The sequence below is a fragment of the Lolium rigidum genome, chromosome 7 (genome assembly GCF_022539505.1).
Source record: "Lolium rigidum isolate FL_2022 chromosome 7, APGP_CSIRO_Lrig_0.1, whole genome shotgun sequence".
In the NCBI taxonomy this organism is placed as follows: Eukaryota; Viridiplantae; Streptophyta; class Magnoliopsida; order Poales; family Poaceae; genus Lolium; species Lolium rigidum.
The window spans coordinates 350,523,412-350,536,861 of record NC_061514.1 but is presented as its reverse complement, the minus strand read 5'-3'; the positions used below and the strand labels follow the sequence as shown (position 1 = coordinate 350,536,861).

The window sequence follows — 13,450 nt, the reverse complement described above, 5'->3', positions numbered from 1 at the left end:
ATTAGTATATTATGCATGATGCGAGTAACTTATAGGAAGTGTTATGCATGAGCCATATTATTTATCACTACCGTTGACATGAGTTGCATCTCTCAAAATATATATATTCCGCACTCCTATTGCATTTGAAATGAAAAGCTCTAGCACATGAGCAATCTTACTTCCCTCTGCCCAGGGCCAATCATATACTTTTATGTTGAGTCACCATCCATTCTTCGAGCATTCTCTTGAAAGCATAGCTGTCATTCTTAGTTTAATGTGCTTATCCTGAAATAAGACTACTTGTGGTATAACTGTGATGCTTGAATCTTTCGATATTTTTACTTCTAGTCTTCTCTTGAACTTCAGAGGTGCCCCGGCATTTATGTTTTGCTCCGCACATAGGGCAAGCGAGATACCACTTTATCATATCATATTATGAACATTGCAATTCTGCAGATACTTATGTTTCATATTGCTTATTATTGTGTTGGTATCCTTTCATGACTTGCATAACCATTGAGTATTCTTAGTTGCATGCTTCTTATTGTGAATTGCCTGAGGATTTGATCATGTAGTGAGAATATATACATCATATGAAGCAAATAGGTTCGTGAAAGTTTCTTTTATCGCACTTAGTAGTCACTGAATTGCTTGAGGACAAGCAATAAGCTAAGCTTGGGGGGAGTTGATACGTTAAAAACGTATCTACTTTCCGAACACTTTTGCTATTGTTTGCCCTCTATCTTGTGTGTTTTGAATACAACTAACACAGATTAACGTTGTTTCAGCAGAATTGCTCTGGTGTCTTGTTTTTGTGCAAAAATCCAACTTTTGGGAAAATTCCCGGAAAATATAGAAAAACCAATATTTCACCTGAAAACTCCCGGAGCCAGAGTACGAGGCGGAGGGGGGGGGATGAGGGCCCCACACCTTCCCTAGGCGAGGGCCAGGCCTGACCGCGCCTAGGGGTGGTCTGGCCGCCTCGGCCACCCCCTTGACCTCTCCTTTGGAGGAGATCATCGCCATCGCCATCACCGACACCTCTCCATCAACCATCCATGATTCCCCCATCCATGTGTGAGTAATTCCCCATCGTAGGTTGTAGGGGATGGTAGGGACTGGATGAGATTGGTTATGTAATAGCTATAAGATTGTTATGGTCATAGTGCCTAGTATCCGTTGTTAGTATTTTTGACATTGTTGCAACTTGCTATGCTTAATTCTTGTCACTTTGGGCCCGAGTGCCATGATCTCAGATCTGAACATGTTATTAATTCATGAGGATAATTATTGTTTTTGATCATATCTGCAAGTTGTATACACATATTGTTGTCCGGAACCCGAGACCCCAAAGTGACAAAGAATTGGGATAACCGGAGGGGAGGGCTATGATGTGAGGATCACGTGTGTTCACGGATTGTTAATGCTTTGCTCCAGTACTCTATTAAAAGGAGTACCTTAATTGCCATTAGTTTCCCTAGAGGCCCCGCTGCAATGGGCTGGTAGGACAAAAGATGTCGTGCAAGTTTCTCATTGCGAGCATGCACGACTAAATAGGAACACACGCCTATGGATATATTATGATAGGATCCTTTTATCATTATTATTTGTAATGCCTAAGTCTTGCTATTACATGGACTCTCTCGTTCATGCAACGCTCGTTCATCCATCCATATGTCTACAGTATTTTTATCCTGTTGTCTACTGCAATCATCACTACTGCTGTTTTTATTTCGCTACAGCTGCTACTTCACTACTCCCACTGCAATAAAATTATTACTATTGATAAACTATTGTGAGCAAGTCTATTTTCAGGTGCAGATGAATTGACAACTCACTTGTTAAAGCTTATAAATATTCTTTGGCTTTCCTTGTGTCGAATCAATAAATTTGAGTTTTACTTCCCTCAAAGACTGTTGTGATCCCCTATACCTGTGGGTCATCACCTATCAGCACATATCTCACAAAATTGCGGTAGCTTTTCATACATCACATTGAATGACAAAAGCTCGTTTCCCTCTGGGTGTAGCCCCATAATTCTGGTGAGTGGTTTCTTTACGTTGATCTTCACTCTCACTCGCACAAAACTTGTGCCGCTCGCCTCCAAAGCATAGATGTCAACGCTACACACCTCTCCAATGCACCGCCATGTCACGCACAATCTGTTCCTCCCGGAATAGCGACGGGGTACCACGTATGCCCCAGGGTGGATACGGTTCAGAATTATCGATGAAGGATCTATGATTCCATCGTAATGCTGAAGCATCACTCCTATATGCCGGAATATCCACGACCCCTCCTGCATAATTATGTTCGAGTTGCCGAGGCACGAGACTTGGAGGATGAACAAGTTATCTTCAACTGGGTGTATCTTCCACTCCCGTGCAAAACCCCATGCCACATCCATCTTCTGGAAGAAAGGCTGGTTTCCAAAATGTTTGGTAGTGTTAAACTTAACAATCGACATCCAACATGCACCTTCACGTAGATTGTTCAAATCCTCCCTTAGGAGAACCTTGTCATCAAGTTCATCATCCTTGAGGACCAACTTCTTCGGTAACTCTTGCAGATTCGTCGCGGGCTAGGATCTAGACGAGCCGCCATCCTACGAAAAATTTGCTGAAATCAACTAGGGGCCCAAAGTTGATCCTACCCCGCCATTTCACTAGACCCTGCCGCCAAGGCTGGGTAGACATGCACGATGTCCCCTTGGTCAGCCTGAATGGAACACACATCGGACAAGGGAAGCAGGGACATATCAGTGCCCGGAGAAAGCCTTCCGCCATCGCAATCGTTAGCGGGAATCAAAACCTAGTTTCCTAGGTAGGAGAACTAACGTTCATATTTGAATCCAGAGGTGTAGATGCCTTAGTATCACACTTGTCAAGCGCGTCAATAGCAACGGCGGCCCATGACTCTTGAATGGCTGCGTCTCATGGGGGGAGCGGGCCGGTCAAGTTGGCTACTCCAAACTCTCTGTAGGTAAGTTGGATGACATACCGGTCCTAGAAACCGACCATTTAACCCGGACAAGGAACACTCGGGGCCGGCAGCTTGTGAGTTTCTTGCATGGTGAGAAAGCCGTTATACTGTTATATAATTGGGCTGGTCCATTAAGTAGCTTTTTCTTGTTTTTGTTACTCCCCATTTTATAGTTCAGATGTATTTATATATTAAATTTGTCTAGATAAAATTAAATCTGTGACAACTAATGTAGAATAGAGGGAGTATTTTTCGTTCATTTTCTAATTTACTCTTTGTGTTTTGTCACATTTTTTCGATTTTGTATTATTTTGCAGGATTATTTGATTCTATAGTTATATTTTTTCTCTCTTTATATTTTTTGATTTTAATTATTTAAGTATATTTCAGATACATTTTTAACAATTAACATTTCATATTATTTTGTCGAGTAATGATTTTTTGAAGAAATGATTATTTATTCTTAAATACATAACATACATTTTGAAAATAAAATGTTTCTTATTAGGCCCACACCAATAATGATAGATTTGGGAACTGATGAGCATCGAGGCGGCCAAAGACTCTCCAAGAAGGTCTCATGACATGGGAGGAGTGACTCAGCTTAGTTGTCCATGCAAACTCTATTTTACAACGAACGTGGAAGGCATGGACAGATATCAAGCTCATTGAACATAGTTTCTTTTTATCCTGGATAATATTTCTGATTGAATACGGTTCCCCTAAAGAAGATCACAATAGGCACCAACAACTTGTGGCCTTAGGTTTTCATTCATCACGCGAGGGATAAGTTGGCGCACTCAAGGTTTTGGTTACTAGTCAGCCAGATAACCAGATGTCCCGAGTCCCCACTGTAAATAGTCATTCCGAGCAAAAAAATCCCATTTTGTTTGATTTTTAAAATTCTAATAAGAACCCTCGGTAAATGTCCATACAGAGAAATTTGAAGTAAAGTGTTGGTTTTCAAATTTGACCAGTAATCGGTAGGGATTTTCCGGTAACAGGAAATCCTAACCCCCTTGGGGATTTTTTCCCACCTGGAACCAAAACCTTTGGTCGCACTACACAAGTTACAAGTTATAACCCTAGACATGAGAGAATATCTGATTTAGGAGGCATCTCTATCTTTCGAAAGTGAAAGAAACCACATAGCTATGCTGCAATTAATGTAACTTTTTTGCTCTATGCAAGATTCCAGGATGACTTTGAACACAATGACACAACAAAATAGAAGTCACACAAATCTATCTGCGCCAAGTATGATTATTGCGGTCAATACCAGGAAGTTTATTGTGCTTTCTTATTGTGGACTACTCGCGATGACCTGCCGAATTTTTGTCCAATACATAATCTTGTTCGGTGATAGTGGTAATGACAACGTTGTGAAGTATAATTTGGTTCGCGGTTCTCCCGATTTGTTCTTTTATGCTTCCATACTACTTCCATGATTGCTTGATAATAAAGCAGCGGTCCAATAACTTATGGTCCTAAATCTTAATCATTTCTATTTTTTACTATGTTTGATTTGATTACTTTGTTTAATTGATCAACAACAAAGCTGAATTGTTTGCCTGAGAAGATTTTTCGATTGCTTTTGACTGAAAGAGAATCTTGCAGGTCTACAAGTTTAAGCCAAGACTAAAAACCTAAATGTACCTTACAGACTGACATGCAAAAATAACAATTGTTATATCTCAAGCGAACTATTCAACTTCATTGTTGATCAATTATACAAATTAATCAAATTAAACAGAATGAAAGGACCTGGACTCGTGTGAGTAAAAAACAAAAGATATCTTTTATTTTGTGATCCAATATAATTGTTCAATGACAGTGCATCCAGAAGCTATGGGTTCGATAACTTGCATTGCCAGAGGTTTCTCTACAACCCCATGCGCATAATGGTCTTGGGTTGAGAACTCACTCATATTTTCAAAACCTCTAAGGCTAGTTCAGTTTATATATTCATGTTTGATCTTGTGAAGATTATTAGCAAAGCCTTAATTAAACGTCAATACACGGAAGCTCAAGTTAGACAGGATGAGTTAAAAAAATCTCGATATAAATTCTAGTTTATCACACATAATTATATTTTGTATTTGTTTCAACTGATTCAATTATTTTGTCTAGTTAAATAAACAAAGTTGGATCATTTGCTTGTATGAAAGTTCTCCATCCCCCACAAAAAAAGAAAGTTCTCCATGATCTTTGGATTTGTAAACGGAGGAACATATTCTAGCTCCACGAATTCAACCCATAACTCAAGACTGAAACACACCTTATATATTAACATGCAACGCTAGATACAAATATTAAAACATGAGATCCGAGTCTTACAAACCACGAGAACATGTAGTGCTATGTTTTATTGGGAATCTATTGTAACCGATGGGAAAACCTACCAGCCAAAACCATATATACTTTGAATTCGAGAGCTGGCTACCAAATTCGAATTCAAAAGTAGGTTTTCCCGCCAGCTACGTAGGATATTGGTGGCACGTCGGCCCCGGTCCGTCCTTTACAATAGTGGAGTTGAGGTATGTGGTGGCGTAGTAGTTTAGAGCTCTCCCAATCTCTTGGCGCATTCCACGCTGCGGTCCAGCGTCTCCTCCACCCCATATCTGTACCTGAACCCTAGTTTCCCAAGCTTGTTGGTGTTGCCCTGCACCCTTACTCCCTCTCCTACCACCCTACAGCATCACCACACAAAAAGTCAATTAATCATTCACGCAACCAATAATACTAAAGTATCTTTTAAATAATAAGGCATCCATTATAAAAAGAAATACTTGAGAACTCGATCGATCATATAAATTCACATACTTCTTGAGGAGTATCTTGTGCTCGGGGTGTTTGGTAGCGAAGCGGGCGACATAGTCCTGCATGGTGGGGTATCCAGCGATGCACAAGAACCTGCCAGCCATGGCCGGTTGCTCCATGCAGAAGATGTGTGCATCGCATACATCTTCGATGTCCACCAGCGGCACGGAGCCCATGACCGCCTGCATGAACTTGAGGGAGTTGTGGTAGGCCTCGTTGCCAGTGAGCGGCGACACCACCAACGGGATGCTGCTCCACAGGATGGGCTGGATGGTGTCACCGCCGACGAGCCCGCACGCAAGTGTGACCACCTCGAACGCCCTGTCCTCCCCCTTCTCGTTGTACCTCAACAGCTCCTTCTCTGATAGGCTCTTGGATGTCACGTACCCGTCGAGGTGGAAGTTGCTGTAGCCATAGGTAACGTTCAGTGGAGACCAGCATGACTCGTTGACAAAGTCCTTGTACCCATCGCCATCCTCCTTGAGCGGCGATGCAGCCAGGCAGGAGGCCGTGTGGATGACGCGCCGCACCGTCTTGGACCGCTCGCACTGTTGCAGGATCATGCGATGGGCGTCCACGATAGCCTCAGTGATGTTCTTGTACTGTACACATAAAAAAATAAAAAATAAACAATTTTATTAAAAAATAGAACTTAGATTTAAAAATCTAAATCCAACATTAAATTACTTTAAATTCATCTTTAAAATAACTTTTACTGACGCTTTTATTTGCGTACCAATTATTCCTGGATTGGTGCTATTATCGATCAAATAATGGAGTATATGGGTTTAAACACTTCAGTTTCTCCAGAGATAAATCGAGTAAGTAGATTAGATTGATCTAGTTAGCAACAGATTAACATCAGAAATTAGTTTGCATGCACCACGAATAATAGTTGCGAGGAAACTCCCGTTGAAGCTCGAGCTCCATGTAACTCCTTTTTTTAATATAAAATTGAAAATGATATTTACAAGTTTAAAAAAATCCTGAGAATAAAAATGCTAGATACACATAAATATATTCTAGAATGGTATTAAATCTCAATGCTAAAGAACTTATACTTTGGGATACACAAAAATAATAATTTGTCTTAAATATTGAGAGCTTGAAAATGAGAATTGTTCACTGGAAATATGCAGCGGGAGTCCGGTACTGCTGAGCCTGAATTACTATGCACACTAAAATCATGTATTTCCATGCCTCTAAAAATTTTGAACAAATTTTTTTTTTTTTTTGCATAGGGGATGCAGGTATGTATGTGCGTTTCATTTTTCCTACTCAAATTTGAAATTATGTAGCTTGGGCAAGAATGATAAGTTTCGAATGAACAATCTGAAGGAAACTCTCTCTTCCCAACTTTTCTCTAACTTAGTGGTCCAAGTACAAGATAGTTCTTATTGACTGTAGGGTACTCCACGGAGTACTGGAGAAGAGTGCAGTTAATCAACGGCAAGTCGCGACGGTACTCGTCATCAGTTAATCAAATTCTGGAGTAAAAACGTGCACAACGTAATATTGAACGCATGGAGCCACGCCCCCGTTGTTTCGTGTGGAATTTCAGGTCGTTCAAGTCACATCACGTCACAGTTAAACTGCTCCAGCACTCGACTAGCTACGTGCTTTCCACACCGACTATCTACTTCTAGTGCCAATAATAGTCGACCTCTGTCGTTGTCTCCTCTGATTAATCTATCCCGGCGGATGGAGTATCTTATCCGTGCGAAACTAGCACACTAGCTCTTCATTTTCTGGCAAGCAGAATTGGGGTGGGACCTTGCGTCCAAGACAAATGGCAAAGTCAGCTCTCGAGACCAAGAACTGGGAGCGCTACAGCCAGAGCGACAACTAGACAAGGGTACCGAAAAAAAAAAGAGACAAGGGAATCGCGCGCGAATTAACAAGTGCTCACGCGATCACTCGCCTGGTTACACTTGAATTGCAGCGGCGGTAGGAGTAGCTAGGACCAAGTCAGTTTAGTGTTTAGTCGGTGACTGCAAATATTTTACGTGCTAAGGCATCTTCCGGTGCTCTACCCTGTATATAAAAGTTTCTTAGATTTCTTTATTACGGGTAGCCGTTTCTTGGAACAGAATTTGCCATATCTAATTTTGGCGGGGTTGGGTAGCCTCAAACTATAAGAGCAGGCCACCTAAAATAAACATAAGAAAATGTTCGTTTTGATCCTTTTATGATATCCAGATATTGCCTCAGATTGTGCGGCTGTAAACCGGAGCATTGGAGAAGCCAATAACGAAAGGTACGCCATGATCATTATCATTACTGAAATAAATAGGCGAACGAGACGAGACACTAGAAGTGGTGTCTCGTCATGAAGGGAGGCAGCCCGGTACATATACACAACACATTGCTAGGACTTCGGTTGATTTAGATTGCGGAAGATACATGCAGTTTTTGGAGCCCCAGGGTTATGTAAAATTTTATGCAGTTTAAATAATAAAGGTCGGGTGGTTTAGTAAAAGTTAAAACTACGTAACAGCGAGGAACCAGGCTTTTCGTCTTCCAAAATAGGTTTTCTGAATTCGAATTGTGCAGATTCAAAATAGTACGATAATTTGAAATTTACCATGGACATTCTAAATATACTAGGGAAGCTCGACGTAGTTTTATTTACTGTAAAACAATTGAGACCTTTTGAGGCAAGTTTACGGTTTTAAATTTCCTGAATGCAATTTTTACTTCATACAACTCAAGAAATAGGTGAATATTTTCGGGGCCTAAAAACATTCTAAATTAATCCGCAGCAACTCGCATGGACATATATTTACTAGTTTAACACCTTATATGCAGTTGCTTTTTCCACGGCGACTTCTAAACTTCCAGGGCCAGTAGCAATCAAAGCCGATTCACAAAAAAAAAGTAGCAATGAAAGCCCGTCGTTATCGTCTGCGATTAATCTACCGGATCGATCGGTCCGGTACGTATCTCTCATCCGTGCAAAACTAACACGCTTCACTGATATATATTTTCTGAAGCTGCATATCAGGGCGGGGCGATCGACCATATATATATATCTTGTTGCCAGCGAGCGTGAAAGCTTACAAAACAGCAAAGTCAGCGACCGAGACTAGAAAGAGAACGCTACGCTCTAAGACAACGAGACAAAGGAACGGCGCGCAATTTAAGGACTGCGCACGACGATCTCTAGCCCGGTAGCACTCTAATTGCAGCGGGCGTAGGAGACCACTTCAGTTTAGTCGGTGATCCTAGTACTAGTTTATGCTAAGCTAGGCATCTTTCGGTGCTCTACCCTTCATAACAGTTTCTTAGAAATTAGAATTGTCCTTCTATATTACTATGTATGTACTAGTATAAGGCATCTTCCAGTTGTCTACCCCTGTGTATACCAGGTTTTTAGAACTGTCATGTATATACAGTATGGAATTTTGTGTGAGATGGCATCGAACTAACGTGAAAGAGAGAGAAATTAAGTTCTGCTAGATACAGTCTCAACTCTCATTCGCAAACTAGCGCATCAGTTGATTGCTAGCCGCTGTCTCCAATCGCAGGAGAGAAGAAATAATGGGTGGCAGTGGAAAAGATACAGGCCACATATCGATCGAACAAGGCACGGATTTGTTGGTCAATCGATCGATCTATGAAGCCACCGTACGTACTGAAGCTTCTCAATCGATCGATCATGGTGGTGGCGTTACCTTGGTGCTGGTGGCGTCGTGCAGAAGCGGGGTGGCGATGAGGAAGACGAACTCGCAGCCCTGGATGGCCGGCTCGAAGGTGGCGGCGTCGTAGACGTCCGCCTGGAACAGCGTGAGCCGCTCCGCCGCGCCAGGGAGCGCCTTCAGGAGCGCCGTCTTCTTCTCATCACCTGTACTCACGCATGCGACGCGACTAATCAGTTGCAACTACACGCGTGTGATCGATAACTTTGGGAGATCTCGAAGAGGATACACAGGTTGCATGTATGGACTTACGGAGGTTTCTCAGGGTGGCGTGGACGATGAAGCCTCGCTCCAGGAGCTTCTTCACGAGCCAGGCCGCGATGTAGCCGGCGGCTCCGGTGACGCACACCCTGCTCATCATCTCTCCTCCCTTGTTGTCGGACTACTATACTCCTCTTAGCAGTATACTGTACGTGTTCTCCCCTCCCCTCTGGAACTGCTTCTATGCATCCGTGGCATGTGCTGCCTCTTTAAGTAAGCTAACGGCCTCACGCTGGCCCGAGAGGCTTCAGGCAGCATCGCCCGTCATGGTTCCCGAGACCTACTTCTCACCCTGCTTCCTCTAGCTACCAGACAAATTTGCATGAGATTATTAATTTCTTGATGTTTTCTACTGCAATAAGTAGCTACCGAGACAGGTCAAAACTTTGCAAAGATCGAGCTATCGTTTATCCAAACAATGTACACGACACCATCATGTCTTCCTCTTTTTTATTTTTTTGCCTTCTATTACTTTTTCGACAAAGAGCATATATTAATATCGGAGATACCAATTACACCCAGCCTCTGCAACAACGCATTGCCTTAGCGGCCTTACGGATGCACACAAAAAAAGAAAAGTCCCGCTACGGTAGTTTAATCCTTGAAACTGCAGTACTAACACCACCAAGACAACACCATAACTCCAACTTCTTCTAAAGCGGCACCTTCAAGAAGGCAACAGTGCACAACCGATGTTATCGCCCGATCAAAGATCTTGGTTTTCACCCTGAAGAAGGCCCTCACTCTCAAAACAATGCCTTCAAGAAGGCAATTTCCAGGCACAACCAATTAAGGACAGACCTTTGATTTTCACCCTTGGTCTTCTCCTGTGCAGTCGCCCCCACTTGCATGCTGCTGCTCCAAGACATGAAACACCAAGCCAACTCCTCCTCACCCCAAAGAATGGAACCTTCATTGCTAGTCCTCAGATCTCGGCTTTCATGATATTCCCTGCCAGCACCATGGAACGAGAACATGCCCCATGATATTAACAGCCAGCAGAGCTTCGAAGCGATCCCTTTGAAACCAAACGGTCAGAGTAAAACACGGGTGCGCACGACTGAGTCCTACCCGATCCAGCAGTCTCCAGGCGTGAATCGCCCATGAAGGATAGCCGACGGCGCCTCCCGGAAACCATCGCTCTAGCCAGATCAAAGGGGACATAGCTTTGGCAGATCATCATCTTGACGCAAATTGGAATCCTAGGACCGCCGCCTTTATTCAGGTCGCGCCCCCACGCCGGCGACCATCCCAGGCCGACCAAGGCTGCCGCCGGAGACAGCAAGCGCAGATCGCGTAGTCCGGAGACACCGCACACGCCTGGGCCCCACCGCAGCCGAGAGCCAGACCTCCACCGCCGGCCGCCGAGAGGCGAGGAGATGAGGACCTAGGGTTACCCCCTGCAGCCCGCTCCCACCCCTCCCTCCGCCACCGGCAGGGCACACCACCCAGATCAGCCCACCACCCACGGCCGCGCAACACCTCGGGAGCCCGGTGCACCGCCCACTGTCGAAGCGCGCCAAGAGGAAGGGAGGAGAGCCGCCATCACCAAGCAGCCGCAGCACCAGGCAGTCGTCCAGGCCGAAGCCACCAGACCGCCGGAGCAGCGCGGCCTTGGCTTGGGCTTCTCCGCGCCGCGTAACCAAGGGAGTCTCGGGCCTCACTCGCCACCACCGACCGGAGCCGCCGCCTCAGGATCCAGACTCCACCACCGCGAGGGGTAGCCGGAGGCCCCCATCCCCTTTGGGAACGAGGTCCGCCGCCACCGCGGACCCAACCAGCGGTAGCGGCGGCGGGAGAGACGAGGTCGGCCGCCCGACGGCGGCTAGGGTTTGGGGTCTCCCGGGCTACCATAGGTGGCGACACGGGAGTCGGCCGCCTAATAAAACATATTCATTACATATATGTTTCTTAAACAAAATTCCCTTAACTTTCTAGGTTTAAATACAACTGCTTAGTATTTCTTCGAACTGTTCAAGCTTTCATAACAAGAATTTTCTTATGTCTCCAACTCTTCACTCATTTGTTCATTTTATTTATGCTAACTTGGGTGCCATATTTTCACCTTGCATCCACTACAATAAAACCTGCTTGTAGAGGCACTTCTCTAAAGACACACTCTATGATTTGCCTCTATATATCAAGTTATTAAATAATCATGTAGAGACACTTTTTTAGACACCATGTAAAGTGGCTTAACTATAGAGACACTAGTTGAGATATTTATGTCGTGAGTATCAAATGCGTGCTTGAAGGCATTCTATAAGACACTTAAGAAATTGCCGCAAAAAATTATATAGAGGAATTTATAAGACACTTCCTAAAGTGACAAAAAAAATAGCTAGAGACATGATTTGAGACTCTTTTCACATTCTGTAGAGGCATTTTACATAATTTTGAATTTTGAGCCATTCAATATAAAAACTGATAAGATTTTTTTTAAAGATTATTAGCAAGATGTTGTGTGAGACTAAGTGGCTGGGCAGGTGAACACAAACGTTTCCTCAAGATATTACGTTTGAGAATTACTTCCAACATGTTTATAATTTATTTTTCTCTGTGGTAGAGAATAATGGCATAAGAAATGTCTTTACTTATGTCTTCTAAAATGTATAGAAAATATGTAGTGCCGCTGCAAAATATCTTACAGTATGTAAAGACATTCTACAATTGTCATTAGTCCTAGACACATTGCGTGTAGTGGCACTTATGTGATAGTACTTAACAAATGTCTCTACTCTAATGTAGAGACAGAGATAATGTCTCTAGCAGACCAAAATAATATCTCTACGAACTATTTTTCTTGTAGCCGTCATTAAAACCACTAACTACAGGATAAAGGACCAAATCGACAATTTTAATCTTTGAGGGGACAAGAAACTGTAAAATTGTGGTTTAATGCCTGTCAGAGTTTGAAAATAATTGAGAGGCTAAAGATACATGCAACATGTAATAGCTATCATGCTCATAGCCATTCCCTAGCATTTATCAATCAATGATAATATAAAATCGGCTTGCAAGCTCGATTAACGCTTCTTACTCTACTAGGCGTTCACTTGCAGCGCACCAATCTAGACGTACGCGACTATATTACTCGTCGCGGTGTGCTCGTACTGGTAGCGGAGAGGAGAGTGGGACACGTGACTACCAGGTGGGTTCCGGTTGCACTCGGGTCGAGAAACTTCCTGCAGCGCGCCGAATGAGGCACGCGACTTTTATGTCCATACTAGAAGTGCACCGTATAAGCGCATGCGACAAGTAATACTTATTGGTAGGGTACCTCAATTTGACCTGATGCTACTAATACTAATAGAAGAAAATTTGCACCCCAAAATAAAACAAAAGGCTAGAAATTTCATAATTAAAAATCCTTCGAGATGACGATGTGTTATGTATTTTAGGGCCACTTCTTTTCAGCTTCTACGGTGGCTTATGGGGGAAGCTTCTTCCTACCAACTTCTCCTAGAAGTACGGATTTCAAATTTGTTCTGGCTTATACTCGAGTTTAAATCAAACTAGATTATAAGCCAAAACAAAATTAGGATTCGGGCTTGTGGGAGAAGCTTCTCTCAAAAGCTGCTGGAGAAGCCGAAAAGAAGTGGCCCTTAGTACTTAGTAGTTAGGAATATTAAGAAACGTGAATTTTGACCTATTTTGCAAAATGGCGTTATCTTTCGGTAAAATGGCTTTTGATTTTGCACATGCTC

At 43.1% G+C, this 13,450-nt stretch overlaps 1 protein-coding gene across 1 annotated transcript; it reads right to left on the bottom strand.

Annotated features, from left to right (window-relative positions):
• Window positions 1-5,521: 5,521 nt before the first annotated feature.
• On the bottom strand, window positions 5,522-9,865 carry LOC124669343 (putative anthocyanidin reductase). Its single transcript, XM_047205973.1, has 4 exons — window positions 9,735-9,865; window positions 9,459-9,628; window positions 5,788-6,386; window positions 5,522-5,654 (listed from the first exon to the last, which is right to left on the bottom strand). The coding sequence occupies exons 1-4, from the start codon at window positions 9,841-9,843 to the stop codon at window positions 5,522-5,524; spliced, it is 1,011 nt and encodes a 336-aa protein (XP_047061929.1). The 5' UTR covers window positions 9,844-9,865.
• Window positions 9,866-13,450: the final 3,585 nt, after the last annotated feature.

Excerpts from the sequence above, each read along its gene's own strand:
- LOC124669343 (XM_047205973.1), bottom strand. The coding sequence starts at position 9,843 with ATGATGAGCAGGGTGTGCGTCACCGGAGCCGCCGGCTACATCGCGGCC. Across the intron at positions 9,629-9,734 it reads CGCCACCCTGAGAAACCTCC|GTGATGAGAAGAAGACGGCG; the intron begins GTAAGTCCATAC and ends GCGTGAGTACAG. Across the intron at positions 6,387-9,458 it reads ACGACGCCACCAGCACCAAG|TACAAGAACATCACTGAGGC; the intron begins GTAACGCCACCA and ends TTATGTGTACAG.